The following is a 24,717-nucleotide window of genomic DNA, read 5'->3' as shown; positions in this document are numbered from 1 at the left end:
ACCCGATTCCTTCTCCAGAAGCAAACACCATCTCGTTTTTGTGTGTCCTTTCAGAAATGTAAAGGCATAAAATGTAATACATATATATGAATCACACACACATATGCATATTCTAGTCACACTTGTCCTCCCTTTTCCTTTTTTGCTTTAATATATTTTGGAAACTGATTCACATAAGCAGACACAGACATACACATTCCTTAATCAACGGCTGCATAGTATGGTATGCTACAACTGACTTAGCCACTCCTCTGTTGATGTTCAGTCTTTTCCAGAACAATGAATTGAAAGTTACAGGTTTTTTTAGTAAATAAACAATACACAAGCTGCATGTAAGTTTTGTATAGGTGTAATTATAGGATAAAACCCGTGTTCTTTGTTTTTCTCTTAACATCTCATTTCTCCTGTTGTTCCCTGCCTCTGCCTCCCTTCTTCCCAGTACCTGTTCCTCCTGGTGCATTTCTAGTTCTTCACAACCCTTCTGTCACCACACATGCTGGAACTTGCTCTCTGATTTCACTCAGCTCCTCTCCTTTTACTCTCTCAGCATCTGCACAGGGTTTAGCAAGGTGGGCTGTGGTGTGCTGTGTGTGCTGTGATCTGTGTCCACGGGGTGAACTTCTTGTTGTCAGGGCTTGCCTTGTTGATCCCTGATTCCAGCTCAGAGATGCCAGGGCCTGGTATAGAGTTAGCGTTAAAAAAATGTTGAATTGGTGATATATTAGATTTATGTCCCCTACAGAGCTAATCATAGGACAATTTATGTCTTCAGTTTTGAGATTTGTTTTGATTTTGTTTTGATAAATAATGCTGTAGTGAATCTCATTCTCTCTCAGGCCCTTTTCTTCTTTTGGATTGATTATGCGCCAGGCTGTTCTTCCAAGCAGGCTTACTGGACCAAAGGGGACTTTTTTTTTCCCCCCTCAATTTGCCTTACAAAGTTGGGCACAGTGGTATTTTGTTTTAAGATTTTAATTTAGGGGTGCCTGTGTGGCTCAGTCGGTTAAACATTGGACTTGGGCTCAGGTCATGATCTCTCAGTACACGAGTTTGGGCCCCTCATCGGGCTCTGGGCTGACAGTCTGGAGCCAGCTTCAGATGCTGTGTCTCCCTCTCTCTCTGTGTCCCTCCTCCGCTTGCGCTCTTCTCTCTCTCTCAAAAAAAAAAAAAAAAAAAGACATTAAAAAAAAGACATTAAAAAAAAGATTTTAATTTTAATTAATCTCCACACCCAAAGCGGGGATCAAAAATCCTATGCTCTACCTACTGGGCCAGCCAGGCGCCCCACAGGTGGTTTTTTGAAGTCAGAAGCTCCTATGAATTGGAATGGTAATCAGAGTACCTTAATCTTTCGTTCCTGTTTTGTCCTAAGACAAGTCCTGTGATCGCGAGTAAATTCCTTAGCTGCTCTGTGCCTCAGTTTCCTCAAAAACATAGACTGGGAGTAAAACATTTTCTGCCTGCAGGAAGGCAAAGCTCCGCCTTCTCACGCCTCTGAGCCAGCCGGCTCGCTAGTCGTATTGACAGGCATTCTGACCAATCAGTACGCTGTGGGAGAGCGGGTCGGCCCTTCTCCACACATGCGCACTGTCCTTGCTCGGGAGATGGGTGGCTGCAGTGTTTTGGGCCGGTTCTGGGGTGTATGGCGGCGGCGGCCAGGGGTCCGCGCAGTGCCCACGGCCCCAGGCTTTGGCACCGAAGCCGGGTGATTACCCCTTCTCCCGCCCCTTCGCGTGGGTGGGACGGTGGGGCCGGGGTAAAGTGTGTGTGGTATCTGGACTTAGGTAGGCATGGGTTCTAATCCCGCCACTATTGTGTGACCGACCCTAAACTACTCACTTGGTTTCTCTGAGTTTCAGTTTCCTCCTCTGTAAAATGGGGCCAGATGTGCCTGAACTTGCGGGAAGCTCACCCCAGGCATTCTGAGGCATTTGTAGGAGGTGGCAGTATATAAGGTGTGGGGAGATAAGAATGGATACCTCTCAGGAAACGAGTGATCCCTCCTACTGCGTACTCTACCTTTTTCAGACATCGGCTGCGACCCCGAGGCTCCAGCAAACGGTCGAGGCCCCTGGGGGGCCAGCCATTCCCGGGGCTGCTGCAGCTAGAGAACCTCAGTCGGGAGGAGCTGGTTGATGTGCTGAGGGCTGCAGTAGTGGACCAGAAAGGTGAGGGGTGGGAGTGGCAGCTGCACACAGACTCTGGAGGGGAGCCTGCTGCTCAGAGCCTTCTAGGGGCTGACAGGGCTCCCTGCTAAAGTCTTTGGGGTCATATCCTCGTGTTGCCTCCCACTGGTGGTATGACCTGGAACAGGCCTCATAATCTGTCTGAGCCTCAGCATCGTGGGGATGGGGGTGAGAGGGTGCAAATAACTAGAGAGTCTTCAACATAGTAGGCACTTGGTAATAGGAATTGCCATAAGAAATTGTTTACCGATGGACAAAACACAGGCTTTGGAGTCAGATCGAGGCTCTGTAATCAACTTACTGTGTGGCTGTCGGAAAATAATTTCTCTGAGCCTCAGTCTCCATTCAGTGATTTGTTAATTCTCTCAACTGTTTATTGAGTAGAGGCTTTGTTCCAGGCACTGTTCTAGGCACAGGTATACAGTGCTGAACAAGATAAATATGGTTCCTGCTCCCAGGGAGCTAATATTTTAGTGGCAGAAATGGATTCATCAGGAAATAAGTGAACAAAGTACTTACTAGTGATCAGTGCTATGAATAAAACAGGGTATTATGACCATGTGGCAGACATTAGGTTGGGGAGTCAGGCCTCTCTGTGGTGGCAACATTTGAGCTGAGATGATATGAAAGAGTCAGACATGTGAAAATCTGGGACAGCAAGTATAAAAGCCTAAGGTGGCAACTAGCTTAGCATATGCGAAGGACAGAAAGAAGTTCAGTTTAGGGTGTAGTTGATAACTCAGGTCTGAGAGTTGTAGTGGGGTCACAAGATAAGATCAATTGAGAAAGTACTTTATAAACTCTAACTGCTGCTTTTGTGTTGCTCATGCTCATGTAATATATGTTTTAGGACCTCTAGTGACATTGAATAAGCCACCGGGTCTACCAGTGACAGGTACGGGCAGGGGATGGGGATGTAGTGAAAGAGGGTTTGAAGGTTCTGAGGGAGGGGATACTGAAGAGAACGGGTCAGTGGGATAAAGCCAAAGGCCTCTGAGAGCAACTTGTACTTTTCCTTCCTTTTTTGTCCCCCCAGGAAAACCAGGAGAGTTGACATTGTTCTCAGTGCTGCCAGAGCTGAGCCAGTCCCTGGGGCTTGGGGATCAGGAGCTCCAGGTTGTGCAAGCATCTGGGAAGTAAGTGATGGTGGGGGCGGTGATAGGAATGTAGGAGGACAGGTATCCATCTTGGGTGAGGGAACACTTGCTTGGGAGTAGGTCGAGACATTTTCCACAGGCTGGTTTGGGAGCACAGAGGAAGGATGCAAGGAAAAGGAGGGAGTGAACAGATCTGGGTTCAAATCCATACGCACAAACTGTGATCACAGGCAAAGCATGAAAACTCAGTTCCCTTAATAATAAAATACAGCTAATCATACCTATGCTCAGCGTGCAGTCACTTCTCCAATACCATAATCATGGCAGGCATTGCTCGTTGACCCATGATATTCTTTCCTCTAAAACTGCTATCAACTAGAGCCGGTACTTGGATGAAATATTTCTGAAATTCCACAAACTCGTAGGCTTGTGGGGAATTTAATTATTTATGAGCTATTATACACAGAATTCCTACTGTAATGCCTGGCACATTGTAGACATTCAGCAGTGGGGGTAATTGTTATGACATTTGGCTCTGAGCTCCTTGGGAACCAGGGCAAAATGAGCACATTAAATTATGTAGTCTTAGTATCAAACATGAGAAAGTCTTTCTTGTTTCTCAGGAGGAGGTCTTGAGTTGTAGTTCTGGTGTGATTGCTTTGCCTTAAGCAGGCCAGTGTGCCTTCCCAAGCATGCTCCCTTTTTTGCGGGTGAGCCCAAGGGACTTCAACTTTGTGATTTATCCTCTTTCTCCAGAGAGACCTCTGGGCTTGTACTCCTCTCCAGTTGTCCTCAGACAGCCAGCCGCCTCCAAAAGTTCTTCATCTACTCACGGAGAGCCCAGAAGCCCACAGCCACCTACTGGTGAGTGGTGCTGGGAGGCTCCCATGGCAGTAGGGAGGTCCTGGCAAGCCACTCTGTGACCTCTTCCTGCCTCTTTCTTAGTGCTGTCACTGATGGGATCCCAGCTACTTCTGAGGGGAAGATCCAAGCAGCTTTGAAACTGGAACACATTGATGGCGTTGATCTTGTGAGTCATGGTCTGGCAGGGAGCAGAAGGGGACTCTCCAAATATATTATCCCTACAGAGGAATCAAGGGTAGAGACTTGGGGGGGGGCTGGCTCTCCTGTCCCCTAAAACAGGCAAGTAACCACTACTTATACTATGGCCCTGTCTATTAGCAGCAGCGAGGGTCTGGGCTTAGGTGCCAGGTGTGTGTGAAGCTTGTTCATTCTTGGGGGCTGACACCACAGGTAATTCCAGTGAAGTCCCCATCCCGAAAAGACTTCCAAGAAGGTGTCAAGAGGACCCTCAGCCACTTCCATGTGGTGGCCATGGGCTCTGGCTGTGCCTTGGTCCAACTGCAGCCACTGACAGGTGGGTCTGGAGCCCCAGCCAGCCTTCGTACCTCTATTTGGCTGGAGGAGGCAAGGGGGATGGAAAGAAGGTGGTGGTGTTAATGGAAGCCTGGGGAGCATTTGAGAGACCCCAGGGGTAGGTAATCAGGCCCATCTGGAGGAGGTAGCACTTCTGTCAGTCTGGTGGTCATTCCTTTGTAGCTCATCTTATTATTTTTTTCATACTGATCTCAGGATCTTTTCTTTGTCTTTGGTGTTCTGTGGTTTCACGATGCCAAATCTGATAGGTATGTGGGTTTAGTTTTATTTATCTTGCTTGGGATTCACCTGAATCTGAACATTAATATATTTCATCCATCCTGGAATGTTCTTTCTCTCTTCCAGTGTTGCACCTCTTGCATTTTCTCTATTCTCTTCCTTTTGTATGCCTAAGAGATGTGTCTGACCTTCTCATTCTCCTTGCTTGGTCTCTTTTCTTTCATATTTTTCATTTCTTAATCCTTGTTGCATTCTGGGTAATTTCTTTAGCTCTGTCTTCCAGGTGAATAGTTTTCTCTTCAATTGGATCTAATCTGCCAGTTCAGCCTATCCATTGGCTGTATTTTTCACTTCTAGAAGTTCTATTTGGTTGTTTTACAAATAAAAATGGCCTTTAAAAATATATAGCATCTTTTTTTTCTCAATTGTTATTTTTTGTCTTTAACCATTTTAAACACACTTGTATGTTGTATTTCTATATTTTCATTGTCTAAGATTCTGGAGGGTCTAATCCTGTGATGTTTCATGCTGACTCTAATACTTGGTGAATGGTTTTCTCATTGCTCTGTGATTTAGGATTGTGAATTCAAGTTCAGCTAGGCCTTTATCTTTGGAAGTCTTTTGTTGCCTCACTGTAGATAAGCCCCTCGGGAGAGGTTCTGCCTTTGCTTCTGTCAAATGCCCCAGGGCTGTCACTAGTTCAGGATCTCTCTAAATATTGTCTCCGTTGGAAGTTCACAGATCACTCAAGTAGTGTTAATTTGAGCCCCACACCTGTGTGAGAGCAGGCTCATGGTTGCGAATTCTCAGGGGAAACTTTCTCATTCCCCACTTATCTACCATTGACTGGCTTTTGCTCCTAGTCCACCCCATCACTGGAGATGTAGCCCCTCTAGTATTTCATTTGGGTACTAAGGCCTCACCTCTGGCCCCTGGGTAGCTACTTAACCCCAAGGGCCCTGGATACTCAAGATTGGCAGTATCCCTAGAATAGGTGAAACGTTGGCTCTGTGTGCTCTGGATTTGTTTTCCCCTGGTTTTGGTCTTGGGATCTTACTTTCCTATATGCCCAGATGCATATTTAAAAGGATGATTGTTCTATTTTTCTGGTGTTTCTAGGTGGTTTATAGCAAGAGGGTTTTTAAACTTTTTTTTAAGTTTATTTGGTTTGAGAGAGAGAGTGTGAGAGGGGCAGAGAGAGAATCCCAAGCAGGCTCTGCACTGTCATATATGGGGCTTGAACCCATGAACTGTGAGATCATGACCTGAGCCGAAATCAAGAGTTGGATGCTTAACTAACTGAACCACCCAGGCACCCAGCAAAAGGGTTTTTAGATTATCCAGTCCACCATATTGCCGGACATGGAAGCAGAGTATAGCTCCTGGGTTTGAATCCTAGCTTATGGTGGTAGGCAAGTCACTTCTCTTTGAGCTTCAGTTTTCCTATGTGTAAGATGGGAATGATGATAGGATCTGCTGTAAAAGGGCTGTCATGAGGATTAAATAAGTTTACATAAGTAAAGCATTTTGTACCATGCCTAGCACACAGCCCCCCAATTCTGTATTTGTCAAGGTACTTTTGGTTGTCAGTTTCCCAAAAACTTGTTCAAATTGGTGTCAGCCAAAAACAGGGAATGTATTGGTTCATACAACTTAAGTTTAGGTGTTCCTGGATCAAAAGGCTCAGAGGACGTCCTCTGGAAGCTGTTTCTCCATTTCTTCTTGCCTCGGGCATGTCGGCTTCTTTCTCCCACAGGCTATCCTGTGGTGAAGGTAGAGATGGCCAGGGCTCCAGCAGCTCCTGACCTGCACCCCACCAGTTTAGCACCCTCACAGGAAAGAGCATTCCTTGTTTCCAGTAGCTTCAGCAGTAAATTCAGGGTTGTATCTCTTCACAAGCGAATCCCACAGGCCAGGTGGATTGATAGGACTGTCCTGACCTGGTCTTTCACCCTGCTCTGGAGGTAGGAGCAGTAGCATTAACGTCACTGAAACCACATGATCTGGGAATGGGAGTGGAGTGGTGTTGTTTTCCCAGAGGAAAGGGGGAGTGATGAACCTGGGTGGGGCAGATAGAGCAGCTGCCCACCCTGTCATCTCTCTCCTGTCCCCCAGTGTTCCCCAGTCAGCTCCAGGTACACATGGTACTACAGCTCTGCCCTGTGCTCGGGGATCACACATACTCTGCCCGTGTGGGCACTGTCCTGGGTCAGCGCTTTCTACTGCCAGCAGAGAGCACCAAGCCCCAAAGACAGGTACCCAAGCCTACCTACCTGCCATTTCGGGGGGTGGGCAGCACCTTCAGACATTAGCTATGAAATTTGGGACTGAGGTAGCCCTCTTGGCTTCCAAGGCTGTCTGTAGCCCTATCTTGCTGTGTGGCCCTGAGCAAGTAACATCCCCTCTCTTGGGCCTCATTCTGCCACCCATCTGTTCAATAAGGAAATTTAACTTATTGAAGGGCCAGTTTCTCAAGGCCCTTCTAAGTCAGCTGTCCTTTGGGTCTCTTTGGTATAAGGGATAAAAGTAGTGGTGTATGTGTGCGTGTGTTAGGGTAACTATCTGCTTTAACAGAGTAACCCCAAAGTGCCAGAGTCTTAGCACAGTAATTTCCCTCCACATTAAATATAATTAATGGGGGTGGGGTGGGTGAGCTTTACTCCAAGCAGTCACTCAGGACCCAGGCCATTGCTATGCAGCCAGATGAAGGGAGACAGGACAGTGCAGGTTCACATGGGAGGTGTTTGTGGGCCAAGTCTGGAAGTGGCATATGCTTGCACTCCTGTTCCATTGGGTACTGTTTCATATGGCCTCACCAAACTGCAAGAGGGACTCAGAAATGTTTACCTGTGTGCACAGGTGGAAACTGATTTAGTGAACCCTACCCAATCTCTGCCATAGCATGATTGTGTGTGTGTGTGTGTGTGTGTGTGTAGAGGAAGTGAATAACAAATTATGGACATGGAGCGGGGGAGAGAGGGAGGAAGTCTTTGCCTTACATTTTGGTTAGAGCTGTTGGAACTCAACCTGGCTGAATGCTGACATGCCTCTCCCACCCCAGGTCCCGGATGAAGCCCTCCTCAGACGCCTCTACCTGACCCCCTCCCAGGCTGCCCAACTGCCCTTGCATCTCCACCTGCATTGTCTCCATCTTCCAGGCATGAGGCCCGGGGAGGCCCCCATGAAGCTTCTGGCACCCTTGCCCTCTTATTTCTCCAGGACCCTACAGTGCTTGGGGCTCCACCAACAATAATGCTCCTTCTGTTCCTTTTGTTTCTGCTGGAAAGCAGTGGGGATGGGGTGGGAGATGAACCTACGATGAGGCCTGAGGAGAATGAGGTCAGTACTCAACATGCAGTAAGGCCTCGCTTTAAGATCCTGGGCTCTGCATTCGGACACACCTAAGATCAAAGCCTGCCTAGGCCACCTGCTGCATGGTGTTAGGCAAATGACTTCATCTCTTTGGACGTGCATTAATAAAAGTACCTACCTCATAGTATGGTTTTGAAGATTTGCTAAGAAAGTGAGTATCATGGAGCACGCTTTCTGCTGAGTTCAATATGTGGTCTTTTTATTTGGCTGTTTCTGTCCCAATTCTAGCTGGGAGGAAATGTTTGGTTTTTTTAATTGGGATAACATACACATAGCAAAATTTACCATTTTAACCATTTTTAAGTGAACAGTTCAGTGGCATTAGGTACATTTACACTGTTGTGCAATCACATCATCTTACAGAACTGAAGCTCTGCCCCATTAAACACTGACTTCCCATCCGCTAGTAGCCCCCATTCTCCTTTGTCCCTATGAATCTGACTACTCTGGGGATTTCATATTGAAATGAAGATCTCAGATCTTTTATAGTAAAAAACTGAAATATATCAAACATACAACGAGTACATAAACATCTCTCTGATTTAAAGAATTACAAAGTGACACCCATATAACTACCACTCAGGGCACGAAACAGAAACATGCCTCTTATTCCTTATTAGGGCAGTAGTTCTCAACCCTGGTCCCACAGTAGAACCCCCTCCTCCTCCCTCTCAGGAAGCTTTAAAAAAGCGCTGTACCCTCCCTGTGGTTCTGCACCCCAAAGATACCAATTTAAGCAGTCTGGGCCGGAGATCCTGGCATCAATCTTTTAAGTTCCCCAAGGGGTTCTATTGTTCATCCTAGGTTGGAAACCCTATCCTGACATGGGAGTTTCCCTTGCTTGTCTTGTTAAGGTTTTCCACATACATATGCATCCCTAAACAATACACTTCGTTTTGCCCGACTTTGGTGTTTCCATAAATGGAGTCATGCTGTGTATGTTCTTTTGTGATTTGTTCTTGTTCCACGCTGTGAAATGCATCTGTGATGTATGGTGTGGGTTTGAATTCCACTGCATGGCCACACCAGTCTATCCATTCTACTGTTAACAGACAGGTCATTCAGCTATTGGCACAACAGTGGTGTAAACTCACTTGTATGCATTTCCTGGTTCGGTTATGCAAGAGTTGCTGGATCAGAGTATATGTATCTCCACTTGACTAGTCTTGTTAGTTTCCTAGGACTGCTATAACAAATTACCACACCTGAGTGGCTTAAAACAACAGAAATCAATTTTGTCATAGATCTGTCTGGAGGCCAGTCTGAAATCAAGTTGTCAATAGGGCTGTGCCCTCTGACGCCTCTAGGGGTGAATCCTTCCTTTCCTCTTTCAGCTTCTGGTGGCTCCAAGCCTTGACTTGTGGCTGTATCACACCAGCCTGCCTCCATCTTCACACGGCCTTCCAGTGTCTGTGTCTTCTGACTCTTATAAAGACACTTGTCATTGGATTTAGGGCCCACCTGGATAATCCAGAGTACTCTCATCTCAAGATCTTTAACTTAATCACATTGACAAAGACTTTTTTTCCAAATAAAGTTATTCACAGTTTCCTAGCAGATATATCTTTGGGTGTAGGGAAGACTACCATTCAACCCACTACAACTAAGAAATACTAAAATACTACTGATATTTCCTTTTTAGGCAACCATGGCCCCTTGCTAAGGAAGGGATAGACCCACTCCCTCTGGAGAAGGGCTGGGTTTAGGCAAGGTTCATCCTTCTTTCATCTTACGTTATAAATCTAACACCCTTAGATGTCACTCTGCTGCTAGCCCAGCTCCTCCCCTGGGCTTGGAGACTGGGGATCTCCCAGTGGTGAGCAGTCTGGCAGTGTGTCCTAGTTTTCTCACTGCCATATGATCTTGGGCAAGCCATGTCTCTCATTCAGATTCATCTATAAGTTTCCTCATCTATAAAGTGAGGCTTATCCCCCCATCCAAAGGTCAGAGATGTCAGGGAGTCCCCAAATAGGAAGCCCCATATCTGTCGTTAGGGAATTCTGGCCCTTGCTTTGTGGAAGGTTGCTGATGGCCTGGAGCAATCACTCTGGACCTTGGGGTACAGGGCCTTAGCCTACCCTCTCTTCAACCTCCAATAGGAATGGAGCCAAGCCCAGGATACTTCACTTGCTCCTTTTTATTTGGCACTGCATCCAGGATAGGGGCAGTGAGGATCAAAGCAAGGGCTTCTGTAGCCTCACGTCCCCCATGCTCCCTAGACCCTGGTATGCACTGATCAAGGACAGGGGTCCTGGAAGGCTGTCTTCATGAGGCATGTCTCAGCCTTGGGTCTGTCACAGAGTCTGGCCTTGAACTTGCCTTTGGCCTTGATCTTTCTGTGGGTGCTAGGAAGATTTCCAACTTCGAAGGGTAGAGGCCACAAGGAACTTCCAGGACAGGGACCACGAAGGTGCTGGGGAGCAACAGCCTCGGTGTGAAAGGGGGGAAGAGGGAGGAAGAGATGATCAGGAAATCTGTTCAGGAAGGGGGTTCTGAGGAAAAAAGCCCTTCCCTTGTGGCTCCAGCTAGTCAGGGAGCTGCCCTTGCCTGTGCCCTCCAGCCCTAACCCCAGTATTCAGCACTGCCCACCAGGGTGTGAGTCACGGCTCAAGGCCCACCTTTCTTGGTTTCAGGACGCTGGATGCCAACTTGAGCTCAGGGTTAGGTGGAAAGGAAATCAAAACCTTGGCGGTAGGTAGAGTCATCAAGGCCTTGCCTGTGGTTGACAGGGCCTTAGAGCCCACCAACTTGCTGCGCTGGAGTCTGAGGACCCGCCCCTGGGATCGGAGCACATGAGAAGGCAGCCCGGCCTTGGTGTGAAGGCTGGGGAAGTGGTAAGGGACTGTGGGAGCAAGAGGGGCCGTGAGGGCCTGGGGAGGCCCCAAGGCTGATCAGCAGCCCCTCAAGGTGTGCGTGGAGGGTGGAGAGTGGGGGAAGAGGAGGGCTGGGGTGTGAGATGGTAAATGGAGCCCTCCCAGTTCCTCCTCCAGAGGCCATGGGAAGAACACAGGGTACAGAGCCCAACAGACCTGGGTCTGCATCCCAGCTCTGCCCCTTCTGAGATGTGCAACCTCAGGCAGCTTCCTTAAACTTCCTGATACCTCGGCTGGAAAATGGGGATAATAGCACCTACCTCGCTAGGTTGTAAGGACTAAAGGAGCTGGTTGGGTAGCGGCACAGTGTAAGTTGTTAAGTGCTGAACAACTATTAGCTCCCTTCCCCCAGGGGCAACTTTGCTTGGAGGCAATGGCAGAATACCGCTGCAGGAAAAGCTTGGGCTCTGAAGAGAGATGGACCTGGGACTGAGTCCTGGAATCTGTGAATAAGTACCACTACCTTGCAGGGTGACTATTTTGGAGGGAACGATACTCATTTGGTCACACATTTTTAGAAAATACTTTGTAAGTGATGGCTTTTACTTGCTACTGGTGTCTTTTTGGTGGGGCTACGGCGGGGTTGCAAATCTAGGTGGTTAGGAGGGGCTTGGAGAGCAGGAAGAAATTGCCTTGGGACCTTGGGGTGTTTTGGGGGAATGGTCTTACCCAGGGCTTGGGGGTTCTTCAGACTCAATGGCAATCTGTTCAAGGGGTGGGGTTGCCTGTCCCCACTAGCAAAGGTCATGGTGAAAATGCAGCCCATCCTGGTGCTGGGGGGTTCCCACTTCCGGAGATTGGGGTAGACCAGGGCCGAGGCACATTTCGCCTTGACTTTCTTCCCCTTTCCGGGGGCCGAGGTGGTGGCAGTGGAGTCTGGCTTCTCAGTGAGCCCCAGGCTCCTGGCCCCAGCAACCTTCCTAGGAGCTGACCTGTGAGTAACAGTCCCCAAATCCTTGCCTTCCCCAGAGGCTCGCTGGGTCAGCAGGTGAGGGAGTGCTGGGCGGACCCCCATCCGCTGGTGACACATTGCCAGGGGCTTCTTGATGGTGGAGCCCTCTACTAGGAGTCGGATACCCACATACTGGGGTACCTCCACGGCAGGCTGTGGGAAAGAAGAGGAGATGAGGCCTGTTCAGACAGTGGTGCTGGAATCCTAGGCCCAGAAGGAATCAGGACAGAGATGGATGGAATTAATTTCTGGGTTGAGAAACAGGGAGCCCATCTCTGTTCTCTAAAGGGTCTGGCTCGAGAAGCCTGAATCAGTACCTAGAAAGTCACAGAACCCCTGGGATTAGTAACCCTGTGGAGTCAGGGAGTCTTAGTCATGCCTCTATTAGGACCCCCTACCCTTTGCCCTCCTAAGCTCTCCCAACCCCTGCTGGAATGCGTAGGGTTCTGCTCCATAAGCCACTGCTGATGGACAGCTTCCTGAGTTAAGCCAGATTCTCTGCAGACAGAATTTGAGTTATGTCACCCAGATAGCTAAGAGGCTTGGAGCCTGCCTATAGCCTTACATGAACCTATTATGGGGAAGGAGAAACTGAGAGCATTAATGAAGGCATTCTATTGAGAGAATGAAGTAGCAAATTTGCAGAAGGAGGCAGAGAAAGAGTTCCAGAAGAGGAGCCTCTGTACAATGTTTAGTTCTGATTAAGCCAGCCATACATCCTGCAGCTGGGCTCCAGGACAGCCTCCCTGTGTCTTGCTAATGACCCGTTTTTAACCTTGAGCTAGTGTGAGGTGTTTTCTGTGTCAACAAAGGATCCTGATTAGAATCTATCAGAATCACTTGCAGCTTGTAAAAAATACAAATATCAGAGTTCCTACAAAGCCCCATTAATCAAAACTGGGTATCAAAATAAGTCAGTGAAAAGGATGACAGGAAAATGTGTCATGTGCACCTAAGTATCACTTTACAAAGTAACCGATCATTGCAAAGGGGAGGATGCAACGTACAATGGAGAGATGTGGTAGCTACCACCTTAACCCCATGGCCAGACTTAACATCACTAATCACGAGACACACCAACAGTGTGTGCTTTGTGATACTATATGAGGTACCCAGCATCACGTCTCAAGAGTTCTTGCCAAAAATGTCTAACCTGAACCTTAGCAAGCTGTTTGGCCCAACTTCTAGTTTATAGGACACTGAGATAACAGAAGAACAAGCTAAATAGCATCACAAAGAAACAATCAGACAAATCCAGAATGTGGGACAGTTCTACAAAACAACCAACCTGGTCCCTTCAAAAGATCCCAACAAACTATTGGGGGTTGGAGAAAACAGTGCTGCTGCTCTAGATTAAAAGAGATTAAAGAATACCAAAAAGAACAAAAGCCTGTAATAAATTTAACCAAGGAAATGAAAGGCCTGTACACTAAAAGATAAGATACTGATGAAAAAACCTGAAGACACAAATAAATTGAAAGACATTCTGTGCTGATGAATTGGAAGAATTAACATTATTAAAATATCCATACTACTCAAAGCAATCCACAGACTTAATGCAATCTCTGTCAAAATGCCAAAGAAATTTTTCACAAAAGGAAAAAATCCTAAAACTTACATGGAACCACAAAAGACTCTGCATAGCTAAAACAATGTTTTTGTTTTTTTTTTAAGATTTTTATTTTTAAGTAATCTCTACACCCAGTGTGGGGCTTAAACTTACAACTCCAAGATCAGGAGTCACACACTCTACCAACTGAGCCAGCCAGGTGCCCCCAAAACAATCTTGAGAAAGAAGAACAAAAGCTGGAAGCATCACACTTACGGACTACAAACTATATTACAAAGCAATAGTAATCAAACAGTATGGTACTGGCATAAAAAAAGACACATAGATCAATTGAACAGAATACAGAGCGGCCCAGAAATAATCACACATAAATGGTGAATTAATTTATGACAAAGAAGGCATAAAAATATTCAATGGGGAAAGGGCAGTCTCTTCGATAAATGGTGTTGGGAAAACTGGACAGCCACATGCAAAAGGATGAACCTGGACCACTACCTTGTAACACACAAAGAAACCAACTCACAATGGATTAAAGTGAATTCAAGACCTGAAACTATAAAATTCCTAGAAGAAACCATAGGCAGTAAGCTCCTTGACATGGGTCTTGGCAATGATTTTTTGGATTTGACATCAAAAGCAAAGGCAACAAAAGCAAAAATAAACACGTGGGACTACATCTAACTAAAAAGGTTCTGAACAGCAAAGGAAACTATCAACAAAGGGAAAAGGCAACCTACCCAATGGGAGAAAATATTTGCAAATCATATGTCTGATAAGGGGCTAGTATCCAAAATATACAAAGAACTCATACAACTCAATGGCAAAGACAAATAGTCTTATTTAAAAATGGGCAGAGGATCTGAACAGACATTTTTCCCAAAGATGACAAAGAGATGGCCAACAGATACGTGAAAAGGTGTTCCAAGTCATAATCAGCAGGGAAATCCAAATCAAAACCATACTGGGATATCACCTCACACCTGTTAGAATGGCTATTATCAAAAAGATAAGAAATAAGTATTGGTGAGGATGTGGAGAAAAGGGAACACTTGTATGCTGTTAGTGGGAATATAAATTGGTGCAGCCACTGTCAAAATAAATAAACTTAAAAAAATTTTTTTTATAAATAAGAATTAAAACAGTATTGAGGTTCCTCAAAAAATTAAAAATAGAACTGTGATATGATCCAGCAATTCCACTTCTGGGTATTTATCTGACGCAAGCAAAAACATTACTAACTTGAAAAAGTATCGGCACCTTCATGTTCACTGCAGCATTATTTACAATATCCAAGACATAGAAACAACCTAAGTGTCCATCAATGGATGAATGAATAAAGAAAATATGACTATCTACTATCATGGAATATTCTTCAGCTATAAAAAGAAGGAAATCTTGCCATTTGTACAACATGGATGGGCTCTGAGGGCAGAAATTATGCTAAGTGAATTAAATCAGAGAGAAAGACAAATATCTCATGATGTAAATTATATGTGGGATCTAAAATAAAAAAAAGAGAGAGAGAAACAAAACCCCTGAATTCATAGAGACAGAGAACAGATTAGTAGTTGCCACAGGCAGTGAGCAAAATGGATGAAGGGGGTCAAAAGGTACAAATGTCCAGTTATAAAATAAGTAAGCCATGGATGTATAGTTAATAATACTATATCGCATACTGGAAAGTTGCTGAGAGAGTAGAACCTCTCTGAGAGAGTAGAAAACCTCCTAAGTTTTCATCAGAAGAAAATAAAACCATCACTATGTGTGGTAATGGATATTAACTAGACTTATTGTGGTGATCATTTCACAATATATACAAATATCAAATCATTCATTATGTTGTATATTTGAATGTAATATTGCATGTCAATTACATGTACGTAATAAAAAAAACTTCAGACAGATCTAAGTCCTTTAAAGCAGCTACAGATCTTTTAAACATCCCAAGGGCATACCTTTATGTCTTATGTTTAAGTCTTTAACACATTTTGAGTTAACAGGGCTGTAGGCACTCTCTGTTAACAGTAGGGCTTCTATAATTGTGAGGGCTGTTGTCCTACAGTAGCCTCACAGAGAGAAGAGCTATCTAAGAATTGTGGATATGGCTTTTGTATAATAGAATAGATTATAACTTCATACATAAGAAACCCACAAAGTTTTAAAAAATATGCACTTGGACTGAATGGGACAAACACAATATGAAATCAAAGAGGCTTCTATACTCCCACACTTCTATGAGCAGGTAACAGACTAAGAACTATTGAGGTTGTTCATGGGAAAGGATGATTTAGGACTGAACTGAGATCCCAATGGATGAAAGCAACAGCCACAGAGAATTCCTAGGAAGTAATGATGGTCCAAATAGCAAAACTGGAAATATGTGCAAGGCTAGATTTCAGAGTGGCTATGGACCAATGCTTCCTGTGTACTTCCTACTCTGCCTCTCCTTTTTGAGTGAGGTAATCTATAAAAGGAAAAAAGGAGGACAAAGTAAGACAAACACAACCAATGCAAACAGTGAATCCTCATCACATGTTGGTTTAAAATAACAAAAACAGGGGCTCCTGGGCAGCTCCGTCAGTTGAGCAACTGACTCTTGATTTTGGCTCTGGTCATGATTTCATGGTTGGTCAGTTGGTCATGAGATGGAGCCCCACATCAGGCTCAATGTGGAGCATGGAACCTCTCTCTCTCTCTCCCTGCCCCTCCCCGACATGTGTATGTGCGTGCTCTCTCTCTCAAAATAAATAAACTTAAAAAAATTTTTTTTATAAATAAAAATTAAAAACAAAAACAAAAAAAGCTATGAAAGATTTTCAGGACAACTAGGACATCTGAAAAATGCAGATGTGTAGTCCCTAAGCCAGACGTTTCAGAACAGTCTCTGGGGGTGGGGCTTCCTGACTCCTGTACATTTGGAAAGCTTGCCAGGTGATTTTGGCCTGTGAACCAGCATTTGGGAACCATTGTGCTAGAATGTTCCCTTCCCCTTTGGTTTTGTCTTATTTTCCTGCCCTTATATTTGTTTTTTGAAACCAATATGCCAATATTAATTTATGATCAGTAACTGTGACAAAGACCAGGACACCTGGGTCATGTAATCAGCATGTTCTCTACCTGTGGCCAAACTCTGATAGAAGCCAAATCCTTTTTTTTTTTTAATGTTTATTTATTTGGGAGAGGCAGTATGAGTGGGAAACAGGCAGAAAGAGAGGGAGAAAGAGAATCCCAAGCAGGTTCTACACTCAGCACTCAGTGCAGAGCCTGATGCAGAGCTCGATTCTACAACAGCCAGTTCATGACCTGAGCCCAAATCAAGGGTCAGACGTTTAACCAACTGAGCCACCCAGGTGCCCCAATAGAAGCTGAATCCTAATCAGAACGATACTTAGAATTAGGATATTGAATTTAACTACTATGAGAAATTGCAGAGTTCAGCAACCCTTGAAATTGGTTTTCTGACTGATTTTTAAAAACTGTATTCTATTCCAATAAGTGGACTCAAATCTCCTTCTGGAACAAGGTGAGTAAAATTATTATACAAGGAATAAAATAATAACAACAATAATAACAACAGCAGCAGCTTCCACTAACTGACTCTTACTGTATGTCCAGGCATTATAAGTGATGCCGTCTATCATGAGACACCTGAGGACCTTATTAGGTAGTAATAATAGCTAAAACATGTAGCATTTATGATGTTCAAGTGCTGTTCTGAAGGGCTTTACCTATGTCCTCATTTAATTATCACAACCTTATGAGGTAGGGATTATGTTCAGTCCTGCTTTACAGATGGGGAAACGGAGAACCCTAGGGGTTAGGGAATTGTTCAAAGTCACACAGCTCATAGTTATTGAGCAAGGATTTGAAGCCATGGAGGTTTTGCTTTTAACATTTTGCTATATGCATCTCTAGAAACATGATCCACATGTATATTTTTGTTGTTGTATTACAATTAATTTTTTTTGTTTTAATTCCAGTGTAGTTAACACAGTGTTATATTAGTTTCAGGTATACAATATAGCAATTCAGCAATTCCACATATTACTCAATGCTCGTCAAGATGAGTGTACTCTTAGGGGCGCCTGGGTGGCTCAGTCGGTTGGGCATCTGACTTTGGCTCAGTCATGATCTCACAGTTCGTGAGTTCGAGCCCCGCGTCCGGCTCTGTGCTGACAGCTCAGAGCCTGGAGCCTGCTTCGGATTCTGTGTCTCTCCCTCTCTCTGCCCCTAAGCCAATCACACTCTGTCTCTGTCTCTCTCAAAAATAAATAAACATTAAAAAAAAAAAAAAAAAAGATAAGTGTATTCTTAATCCTCTTCACCTATTTCACTCATCCCACCCCCACCCCCCCCACCCCCCCCCCGCCTGGTAACCATCAGTTTGTTCTCTATAGTTAAGAGTCTGGTTTTAGGTTTGTCTTCCCCCCCACCCCCTTTCTTTATTTGTTTTGTTTCTTAAATTCCACATGAGTGAAATTATATGGTATGTCTTTCTCTTCTTGGGTTATTTCACTTAGCATTATGCTCTCTAGATCGATCTATCCATGTTGTTGCCAATGACAAGATTTCATTTTTATGGCTGAATAATATTCCACTGTATATACCACATTTTTTTTATCCATTCATCTATCAATAGACACTTAGGCTACTTCCATAATTTGGCCATTGTAAATAATGCTGCAATAAACATACGGTGCATTTATCCCTTCAAATTAGTGATTTTGTATTCTTTGGGTAAATACCCACTAGTGCAATTACTGGATCATAAGGATGATCCACACATATTAACTCATTTTCACCCTCCCAAACCCTATGAGAAAGATGGTAACAGCATCTTGATTTTACAGATGTGAAAATGGAGGCTCAAGGAAAAGTGGCTGTACTGAGTCACTATGGCAGGACCAGAACTTGAACTGGGACTGTCTGACTACAGTGCCCTGTGCTTCACTACAGGGATGCGTGGAAGAGGGGACAGACTCCCTGGGGTCTTGCCTAGGCCCAGCAGCCTCACCTGCTTGTAGATGAGCTCGAAGGCTCCCGTGTCGCAGTTGCGGTCTAGCCGCCGGTCAATAACCACACGCAGGGTGTCAGCTTGCACACCTGCACAGAGCCGGGCGGTGACAGCCGTGGAGGGGGCCATGGTGGGGCTGGCATTGATCTCAATGAGCCAGGGCTGGAAGTCCTCACCAAACACAAAGTCAGCACCGTAAAGCTCGAAGCTGGCCTTCCGGCACTGCACAGTGTCCTGGGAGGTCTGTAGGGCATGGATCACAGCAGCCTTCATGCCAGGCACGATGATGGTGGACCAAGCGTTTGGGGCCCCCATCTCCTGCAGGTGGGCCTGGAACTTCTGGCTTGACCACATGTTGTCTGAGGGCAGCAGCGGGTGTCGATGGCATGAATTCTCCAGGTGCTTCTGGATGGAGTTGTTGCACAGGTGCACTGAGCTGGGGCAGAAAGCAGAAAGCTGAGGTCTGGCTCCCTGTGCCTCTCCCACCCAAATGCGGGGAGGGCAGGCAAACCCTGGAACCAGCCCTGGGCCACCCTGGACTGTTCACCTTGAGATAGGGCTCAGCTAGGGTAGACAAGAAGGACAAAGATCTGGGTGCCACCACAATCTTCTAGGGCCAGAACCAGTCTTATCCCTTTGAGGGCACTACCTATGGGGCCACAGTATTATGTACATTAGTCCCAGTTAACCCTTCCAGCTCCTGGAAGGTAAGGTGGGTTAGAAGTATGGGCCCTGTAGTCAAACTGCTCAAGTCCCACCTTCACCACCGACTAGGTGTGAGATCTTTTCACCCAGGTGCTCCTTCACATCTGTCCAATGGGGTAGTAATAGTACCCACTTCACTGGGTTTTCATGAATGACTGAGATAATATACATGAAACCCTTAGCACCTGTCACATACGCAGCATTCAGTAACCGACAGCTATGAGTTTCATAATACTGCCTCCATTCTTCAGATGTGAAAAAAGAAGCATAAAGAGGTTTCACTTGACCAAAGTCACACAGCCTAGAAGCTGCAGAGATGGAATCTGAACCCAGGGCTCAACAAGACTTTCTCTCAGCCCCCAAGTTAATACTGCGACTTGACTCTCTGCTCTCGCATTTCTCCTGAACCCCCTGACCCTGCTCTACAGTCTTTTTTTAATAACATGTATCATTTTATTACCTATTAGATAATTCTACTTATTACATTCATTGCTTATCTATGAGTAACAGCATTAAAATGATGCCTTATAAGCATAAGATACTTAACATTACTTGTTCTAAAAATGATAAAATTAAGACAACCATTTTCTACTTAGAGTGGCAAAAATAATCAATAGCGTTGGGTAGGACATGGGCAGACACATTTCATACATATCCAGCTTATGTGCGGGAATGTGAACTCTTCAGAGCTGGGCTCTTGTTTTGTTCACTGCTGTATCTCAAATGCTAAAACACACTTGGTAGGTATCTGTTGGATGGATAGGGGACCTGCCTGTGTGCAGTCTGTGTGTGGAGCCCAGCATTGCACTGGGGAACCACCTGTTGCTTGTCAGCTCCCCAGCTAGACAGGGAGCTCACAGGAAACAAGGAATGGGGCTCACTTGTCCAGGTTCTTCAAGGAGAAGGGCTGTGTGGAGAAGCGGATGTAGCTGTCACGGTAGAACCACACGGTAAGTGGGTTCCAGTCAGTCACCAGGAACCACTGTCTCAGGTCAAACTTGGTGCCAAAGATGAGCAGGGGACGCTCAATATACTTCTGTACCACCCACTTGCCATCCTTGATCATCATGGGGTTGCCGTCTACCAGCTTCAGCATCTCCTCCAAGTGGTCCATACACATGATGCCTATGGGGGAAACAGGGTGGTCAGGGATCAGGTCAGGCTTGGGCTAGAAGGGCCAGGGGACCATGGAACTGATAGGGCCAAGTACGTAAGAGTGCTTCTCCAGAACCCTGTTCTCTTTGGCAAAGCTGAGAATCTGCTAAAGATTAAAAAAATTGGGGGGGGGGGGGAACACCTGGGTGGCTCAGTCAATTAAGTGTCCAGCTTCAACTCAGTTCATGATCTCACAATCTGTGAGTTCGAGCCCCACATGGGGCTCTGTACTGACAGCTCAGAGCCTAGAGCCTGCTTCAAAGTCTGTGTCTCCCTTTCTCTCTGCCCCTCCCTGACTCACGCTCTGTCTCTCTATCTCTTCCAAAAAAATAAACACTAAAAAATATTTTTTAATTAAAAAATTGTTTTAATTAATCACTTCTGTTTAATTGAAAAGTAATATATGCACGCATAAAAATTCAAACCATATTGGGCTTTTTAAAATACCATATGCGGGGCGCCTGGGTGGCGCAGTCAGTTAAGCGTCCGACTTCAGCCAGGTCACGATCTCGCGGTCTGTGAGTTTGAGCCCCGCGTCAGGCTCTGGGCTGATGGCTCAGAGCCTGGAGCCTGCTTCCGATTCTGTGTCTCCCTCTCTCTCTGCCCCTCCCCCGTTCATGCTCTCTCTCTCTCTGTCCCAAAAATAAATAAAAGTTGAAAAAAAAAATTTTTTTAAATAAAAAAAAAAAATACCATATGCATATATGACTTTGATTAGTTTTTTCCCAATAATTAACAGAATATGAAACATAAAAGCAGGCAGTACAAAGGGTACACAATTAAAAATACTTCTTTCCCAGAGGCAGCCAACTGTTGCTTCCAGGTCCAATGGATATCCTTCCAAGTTATGGAAGATTTTACGTGCCTCAGTTTGATAAGATTCTATACATCTAACTAAACATGTTAAGGATTCAGAATAGTTCTTGGCCCATGGTGAGCATTCAGTAAATGTTAACTCCTATCACTATTATTAGTTACCTGTAGAATAAATTTCTAGCTGTAGATATGCTGGCTCCAAGGGTATGTACATTTTTTCATTTTATATTACCAAAGATGTTCTACCAGTCTGCACTCCCAGCAAAGTATATGAGATTATGTATTTTCCCACATCCTACCCAACACTATTGATTATTCTGGCCATTCTCTTAGGTAGAAAATAATTGCCTTATCTTAATTTTATCTCTTTTATGCAAGTGACATTAAGTATCTTATACTTAAAAGGCATCATTTCAATGCTGATACATATCAGAATCACATTGCAAACATACATACTCGCAAGTCAATCTCATTCCTTCATTGTTTGGCACCCAAAGCAGACTGATCACCTGCCAATGGCACAGAATAACTTGTGTCTAGTTCCCAAACCAGATCCTTTCTCAAATGGCCAGAATGATCACCAAGATTCCCAAGAATACAACACCTTGTATAACCAAAAATTAAGGCTATTCATGTCCATTGACCCAGCAATTTCATTTTTAAGAATTTATCCTAAGCCCAAAAGATATTTGCACAGGATGTTTATCATAGTGTTGCTTGTAACAGCAGTCAATCAACAATAAATAGGAAAAAAACTGGCAGCTATCTAAATATCCATCAGAAATGGATTAGGTAAATCCATGACAGTGCATCTAAACAAGAGTGAAGTATGCAACTGTGAAACAGAATGAGATAAGAGAGTACATACTGTACTTTTATGTAACATCTAAAACTAGGCAACACTAATCTATAGTATTATAAATCAGAATAGGGGTTACCATTTTGTGGACATAGAGACTAAGAGGGGTCCAGGAGGGACCCTCTAGGGTACAGGTATTTTATTTCATAATCTGGGTACTTTCCACAAGTGTGTTCACTTTGTGACAATTTGTCAAGTTGTATGCTCACACCTTTTCATTGGAATATCACATGTGCATTTCAGTTAAGCTTTTCTAAAAAATGGAGATACAACTTTGAAATTTGGTGCTAGGTACATGGTGATTCACTGTGTTATTCTCTCTAGTTTTGTGTATCCTGAATGTGTACATAACAGCTAAAAACAAGAAAAAAAGAAAAAGCAGATCTAGATGTACTAAAATGAAGTCCAAAACTTATTAAGAAAAAGAAAGATGCAAAAAAGAGATGAGTTATACTAACTGACATGGAAAGATATAATAAATGAGAAAAGAAGGCTACAGAATAATATGGTGTTTAAAACAGGGGAGCCTGGATGGCCCAGTCAGTTGACCATCCAACTTTAGCTCAGGTCATGATCTCCTGGCTCATGAGTTCAAGCCCCACATCGGGCTTTGTGCCGACAGCTCAGAGCCTGGAGCCTGCTTCAGAATCTGTGACTCCCTCTCTCTCTGCCCCTCTCCTGCTCATGCTCTGTCTCTGTCTCTCAATAAATAAATAAATGTTAAAAAAAAATATTTTAATAAAACAACACACACGCGCGCACACACACGCACCCTCCCTCACTCTCTCCCTCCCCAAATGCAGGGAAGGAAGTATAGAAAGAAACACACCAAAAGGTTAATAGTAGTTATCTCAGTGAAATCAAGAGTGGCTTTTGCTTTCTTTTTTCTATATTTCTGTATTGTCTAATCTTTTTTTAATAATAAATACATATTTTTATAATTAGAAAAAAACAACACAAGTATTTTCAAGGTAGGAAAAGAAAAGACCAAGATGCTGGTTTTGAAGTGACATGGGGATGTCACTCAATGTCTGGACTTTAACAGCTTCACCTGGACACGAACAAACTCAGTATCTGGAGGATCTGGTGCAAAAAGTCTGTTTTCCACATCTCATGAGTCCTTAACCAGTTTTTTAAGGCTGGGCTAATGCATCACCCCGACTTGTTGGCTCCCCTATTATAATTCCATTCATGTTGGGCTGAGCAGACAGGATAAAAAATAATAGCACATATACAGCAGTTACTATGTAAAAGCACATATTATACTCACTTATCCTCTGGAGTAGGTAATATTGGCTCCATTTACCGAATGATGAAATGAGGTAGAACAGAGGTTGACTCTCCTGCCCCAAGTCTTACAGACAGTAGGAGGCAGAGCTTGGGTTTGACCTGATGTAGTCTGGCTCTCAGCATCCATACTTTAACCACTGTGCTATACTTCACAAGGATGCACTGGTCAAATCAGAGAGCCCATAGATGACAGACCACTGCACATGAGTATCACCAGACACACCTAAAGCATTAACCCAACTCTGAGGGCAGGAGAGAAGATGACATTGTCATCACAGCAGCCAACGTTTGTGGGGCGATTACTCTGTGCCAGGCACCATGCTGAAATTTAGCCACAATACCTCATTTAATCCTCACCTCACAGGAGGTTATTATCATCCCTTACAGATGAAGTAACCGAGGTTCAGAGAGGTGATGTAACTTACTCAAGATCACACAGGCTATTAGTAGCAAAGCTGGGATTCAAACCCAGGCAGTTTGGGTCCAACACAGCCTGCACTACTAACCTCCCTAGCCTCTAGTTAGAGACGCAAGCTGTAGGGTGCTGTTGCAGGAAGCAGGGGCTGATTCCCACCTCGTCCTCGGGACTTGGCTCCCGGCTTCACGATCCAGACGTTGCGATCTCCTTCCATGTCTATCTGCGGCACCACGGCCCGCAGCTGCTGCAGGATGTCCTCACAGCGCTGGATCTGAGTGTCGAGGTGCCTGAGCTCTGCCCCCTCGCTGTGGGGAGATGATGGGACTTGGGCAGGGCTGGGTCTGGGGGCAGCCTGGTGGACAAGGCAAGAGGAAACACAAGCCCCCTGGCCATGGTCCAACCAGCCTAGGTCACACCCTCCCCCAAGAGAGCCAGATAGGTCTCCTCCAAACCTCCATCCCACCCTCAAGCTGCCCCCCAAATTCTAACTGGCCTAGGGTGCCATCTGAGAATGCTAGAATATGAAAGAAGGGGGATATTCCACTTATTACACGCCCTCCTACTCCAACATTCCACCTTCTGCCACCTACCTTCTGTTACAATAGAACTGCCTTCAGCTGAATTTAATCACACCAGCATCTGATGATGAGGCACTACTATGTGCCAGGCATGGTGCCAGGGGTTTCACATATATTATCACTAATCTTCTCTATGGCCCTGCCAGGGAAGTATTACTGTGTAAACTGAAGCTGGGAGAGTTCAGAGACTTGCCCAAGGCCTCATACTGAGTTAA

The 24,717-nt window shown here is 44.9% G+C and overlaps 2 protein-coding genes and 1 long non-coding RNA gene across 14 annotated transcripts in view; 1 reads left to right on the top strand and 2 right to left on the bottom strand.

Annotated features, from left to right (window-relative positions):
• LOC125160747 (uncharacterized) lies at nt 1-1,420 on the bottom strand. Its single transcript, XR_007150351.1, has 3 exons — nt 1,343-1,420; nt 443-677; nt 1-47 (listed from the first exon to the last, which is right to left on the bottom strand). It is a non-coding gene; the product is annotated as an uncharacterized LOC125160747 (long non-coding RNA).
• A 160-nt stretch (nt 1,421-1,580) lies between these two features.
• On the top strand, nt 1,581-8,408 carry RPUSD3 (RNA pseudouridine synthase D3). Of its 3 annotated transcripts, XM_047850048.1 has the most exons (9): nt 1,581-1,705; nt 2,029-2,168; nt 3,037-3,081; nt 3,223-3,322; nt 4,040-4,147; nt 4,229-4,313; nt 4,538-4,661; nt 7,016-7,155; nt 7,962-8,408. In XM_047850048.1, exons 1-9 carry the CDS (start codon nt 1,581-1,583, stop codon nt 8,151-8,153), a joined length of 1,059 nt encoding a protein of 352 aa, XP_047706004.1. In that variant the 3' UTR covers nt 8,154-8,408. The 3 variants fall into 3 exon arrangements, with proteins under 3 accessions (XP_047706004.1, XP_047706006.1, XP_047706005.1); XM_047850050.1 differs by lacking the exon at nt 7,016-7,155 and having other exon boundaries at nt 7,962-8,104; XM_047850049.1 differs by lacking the exon at nt 3,037-3,081 and having other exon boundaries at nt 1,595-1,705.
• Nucleotides 8,409-8,450: 42 nt separating this feature from the next.
• The window catches only part of TTLL3 (tubulin tyrosine ligase like 3), a 32,618-nt gene continuing 16,351 nt past the window's right edge, over nt 8,451-24,717 (bottom strand). For 7 of the 10 annotated variants that reach the window (XM_047850019.1, XM_047850021.1, XM_047850018.1 and 4 more), the window contains exons 9-14: nt 24,081-24,229; nt 20,268-20,511; nt 18,682-19,117; nt 11,815-12,250; nt 10,891-11,114; nt 8,451-10,685 (exon numbers count right to left, since the gene is read on the bottom strand). In XM_047850019.1, coding sequence (XP_047705975.1) covers nt 10,509-10,685; nt 10,891-11,114; nt 11,815-12,250; nt 18,682-19,117; nt 20,268-20,511; nt 24,081-24,229 — 1,666 coding nt within the window. In that variant the 3' untranslated portion in view covers nt 8,451-10,508. The remainder of the gene's footprint in view (nt 10,686-10,890; nt 11,115-11,814; nt 12,251-18,681; nt 19,118-20,267; nt 20,512-24,080; nt 24,230-24,717) is intronic. The other 3 variants (XM_047850015.1, XM_047850017.1, XM_047850016.1) reach the window with 3 other exon arrangements.

This window comes from Prionailurus viverrinus, chromosome A2 (assembly GCF_022837055.1).
Source record: "Prionailurus viverrinus isolate Anna chromosome A2, UM_Priviv_1.0, whole genome shotgun sequence".
In the NCBI taxonomy this organism is placed as follows: domain Eukaryota; kingdom Metazoa; phylum Chordata; class Mammalia; order Carnivora; family Felidae; genus Prionailurus; species Prionailurus viverrinus.
The sequence above is the reverse complement of the archived record's forward strand: the minus strand, read 5'-3'. Positions and strand labels throughout refer to the sequence as shown.

Coding starts and splice junctions, on each gene's coding strand:
- RPUSD3 (XM_047850048.1), top strand. CDS start 1,581: ATGCGCACTGTCCTTGCTCGGGAGATGGGTGGCTGCAGTGTTTTGGGC. Junction 2,169..3,036: donor TGCAGTAGTGGACCAGAAAG/GTGAGGGGTGGG, acceptor TATATGTTTTAG/GACCTCTAGTGACATTGAAT. Junction 4,662..7,015: donor CCAACTGCAGCCACTGACAG/GTGGGTCTGGAG, acceptor CCTGTCCCCCAG/TGTTCCCCAGTCAGCTCCAG.